The 3,477-nt window shown below is 30.8% G+C and overlaps 1 protein-coding gene across 1 annotated transcript; it reads right to left on the bottom strand.

Annotated features, from left to right (window-relative positions):
- Positions 1 to 1,599: 1,599 nt before the first annotated feature.
- Positions 1,600 to 2,012, bottom strand: LOC107846837 (small polypeptide DEVIL 4). The gene has a single exon (XM_016691113.2). It carries the CDS (start codon positions 1,870 to 1,872, stop codon positions 1,732 to 1,734), a length of 141 nt encoding a protein of 46 aa, XP_016546599.1. The 5' UTR covers positions 1,873 to 2,012; the 3' UTR covers positions 1,600 to 1,731.
- Positions 2,013 to 3,477: the final 1,465 nt, after the last annotated feature.

The raw sequence follows: 3,477 nt of genomic DNA, 5'->3' as shown, positions 1-3,477 counted from the left end.
TCAAATTCTGGATAACTATCCCATTGTCTTTACCCTAATAAAATGATAAAAAGGAATCACAATAACCATTATTTATACAAAAATAATTTTGTGCTTTATACACTTATTAAGCATGCTTCTCTAGCATTAGCAGAAAGTTTAAATTAGTTTGACTAACTTTATGTACAATTTGATCCAAACCATCATTTGTTTCATCAAATGATTAATTTATGGGCCTACTTAATAATCTTGACCTTAGGTGCTAAATTTAACCATATAATCATAAAAAGTCTTGCTCTTTAGATCACGCATTTAAAAAGTAATCATAACTAGTGATATGATTTAACAAAAAATAACATAAATATACACCTTAACTTATCATATTTACACAAATTCTCGCCCTTACAAAGTAATTACAAAAATTTTAACTAACTATGTATCTTCGTTGGATGTATCGAAAAAATAATTATGTATCTTGACAGATTCAAAATCAAAAAAAATGTACCTCAAGCTAATTATGTATCTTTATAAAGAAAAAATGTATCTTCTTTTGATGTATCAGGACCTGAAAGACTCAAAATGGAGATTTTCAGTAATTATGTAAAATATCAAAAATTTCTGTAATTAAATTCTAAACTGTCGAAATTTATGTTGTTTCCCGTGATTTAATCTTTAATTAAGAAGCAGTAAAGTGGTACTCCAAACTCCCTCCCTCACCAAAAACCAAAATAATGATTTAAAAGAAGAATAATGAATTCAAGAAAATAAACAGAACATGAAAATTTAAAAAACAGTTCATTTATTTTTATAATATGATAATTCTCCCTTCAACTAATTGTTGTAAAGCACCAAAATAAAATAAAAAGGGGAAAAAGAAGGAAAAATTCACAAGATGGATTAATTAAAATTGTACAATTGCTATTTCCATTCCTCCATAATATTTAATTATTTATAAATTTTTGAACTTCATAGACTTCACAATTCACATCAAGGAAATTCTGATCTGAACTAATTTTCATGTAATAAATCACTTAATTACAATTCACAAGATTTAACAGTCATAAATAGCAGAACTTTAATTTACATAAATATTTGAAGTCATTAAATTGCTTTAATCTAATTTAGATGCATTAAATAATCTAATTTTGGATCAATTAACTCCCAACAAGTCTTCATGACCAAAGTACTTGACAAACATGGAAATTGCACTTGAAATTTCCCTATAGTACCAAATATTAAGAAAAATTGAACTAAAAAAAAATTATTTTTTATTTCAAAACTATAATCCTCGAATTATAACTAGGATAGATAACGTTAACCACCAAATTTAATCTCAAATTTTATATCGAGATAACCTTTAATCATGTAACCAAACAACCCCTAAGAGAATTAAAGGTAAAGAAATAGAATTTAGACAGAAAATTGAATCAAAATCTTCTTCTTTGATTGAAACTATTCAAGATGTATACAAGAAGAGCCTTAATTAATAATAAGCTAAATTAGTACAAAATTGTTAATTGATTTTCTCCATTGCTATATCTACACTCCCAAGAAAAGGGAAAGGAACCAATAGAAAAGAATAAAAAGAGAAGCCCCCTAAGTTAAATTGCTTTTTTCTTCTGGCTCATATTCGTGATACTGGTGTTGATTCATCGCCTTTCTTGAATTCTGTCCGTTTTGTTCGTGAGTTTTATGAAGGTCTTTCTTACGAATTTGCCTGGTATGCCTCCTGATCGCTCTTCTAAAGATTTTTCAATCATGCCAACAAAGGAGCATGACTACACATCTTCTAATAATGTAAAGTTTAGCCCTTTGTTCTCTTAGAACACCTCCAACTCCTCTACTTGAAATTCTCCTCTTTGAACTTCCCATATTAGTGTTTCCCATCTTCATGTTTAATTAAAAGAAAATCAAGAAAATGAAGGGACAATTGGATTTTCTTGAAATTAGCTAGAGCTTTGAGTTGTTGATGATGTTTTTGTTGTTGTTGTTGTTGTTGTTTGTGGGGAGAGATTGAATTGTATGTGATGAAGTTTTGAGTGGAAAGAGGGGTTGTTTTATAGGTGAATTTGGAGAGTGGTCCAAAATTGTATTGGTCTAGTAAAGAGGACACTATGGGGGCATCAAAGGATGTGCAATGCCTCCTATGGCTCACCATACAGTCCATTGTAGGTCCCACTTTCCACTTGGTACCCCTATGCCCCACATCACAAACAACCCCCACCCCACCCCCTCAACACCACACCAAGTATAGTATAATAATAAAATAAAACACTATACAACCATAATACCATATACAACTACATATAAAATACCTGCAGTGAATGGAGCTGCTCCTCTCTTAATCAGAGGTTTTGGATTCAAGCACTGAGTATGAAATTTTTTTGGTAAGGAGCGCTAACCCCCCAAATGGGGCCCTATCCGACGCGAATTTGGATTAGTCGGGCTCCAATGCGGGTACCGGACGCCGAATGGGAAACAAAAAAAAATAAACTACATATAACATATGTATGTACAGGGGCAGAGCTATTCTTGATCCAGGGGTTTGATGCGAAATTATACTAGTTATACATGGTTATAACTATTTTTTTTATATATAGTAGATGTTTAACTCCTTTCGATTAGTTCGAATATTTACTTCTAAACTTTCTTTCTGAAAATTCTAACTCCGCCACTGTATATGTATTGCCATATTTAGCTTGTTTGATAGGATTGATAAGATCGATCCTTCCACCTTTAGCCAGAGGTTTAGATTTGAGAAAAATTTTGATAAACGCATGCACTTTTCCTAATGGTCTTATCGGGGCAATTCTAAATTAATCGGATGCAAACATCAAACACCAAATAGAAAATCAGAAAAGAAATAATGAACATATGTATATGTATCCATATTTCGATCCATATATGCAATTACTAGTCAATATACATAGACTATACTTTTTTTATATATCTGTCGATTCTTATTTTTTTTAACAGACAATTATCTAAGTTCATTACATCCACAACTATTTAATCAATACATTTTTATTTTTTTTTGGGTATACAATATGTCACATTCCATAGACAAATAGTGTAGGCAATACATACAAACATAATGGGTCAGCCATTACATGAATAAGGTAGCACAGTCCCTTAATTTACTAGCTACCATACAACATGTATTTGTGTTGCCTCTTTCATAATTATTATTTTTATTTTTATCGTAATGTCACGGGTTCAAGTCCTCAACTAATTGATAAAATTGTTGACATAAGATCAGTAGGTTACGGATTTAAGTCTTAAAAACAATCTCTGATAGAAATATATGTTAAGGTTGCGTACGATAAACCCTTGTGCGTTATGGTTCGAGTCCTTCCCCGGACCTCGCAAATAGCGAAAGCTTTAGTGTATTGTATTATTTTATCATAAGGTCGTTTTCTTGCTTATGTGTAATTAATATTTCTTTCCAAAGAAAAAAAATTGAAAATAATTAAAATTTTTAGTTGGTTCCACCTAATG

The sequence above is a fragment of the Capsicum annuum genome, chromosome 11 (genome assembly GCF_002878395.1).
Source record: "Capsicum annuum cultivar UCD-10X-F1 chromosome 11, UCD10Xv1.1, whole genome shotgun sequence".
NCBI classification, from domain to species: Eukaryota; Viridiplantae; Streptophyta; class Magnoliopsida; order Solanales; family Solanaceae; genus Capsicum; species Capsicum annuum.
The sequence above is the reverse complement of the archived record's forward strand: the minus strand, read 5'-3'. Positions and strand labels throughout refer to the sequence as shown.

Coding starts and splice junctions, on each gene's coding strand:
- LOC107846837 (XM_016691113.2), bottom strand. CDS start 1,872: ATGAAGATGGGAAACACTAATATGGGAAGTTCAAAGAGGAGAATTTCA.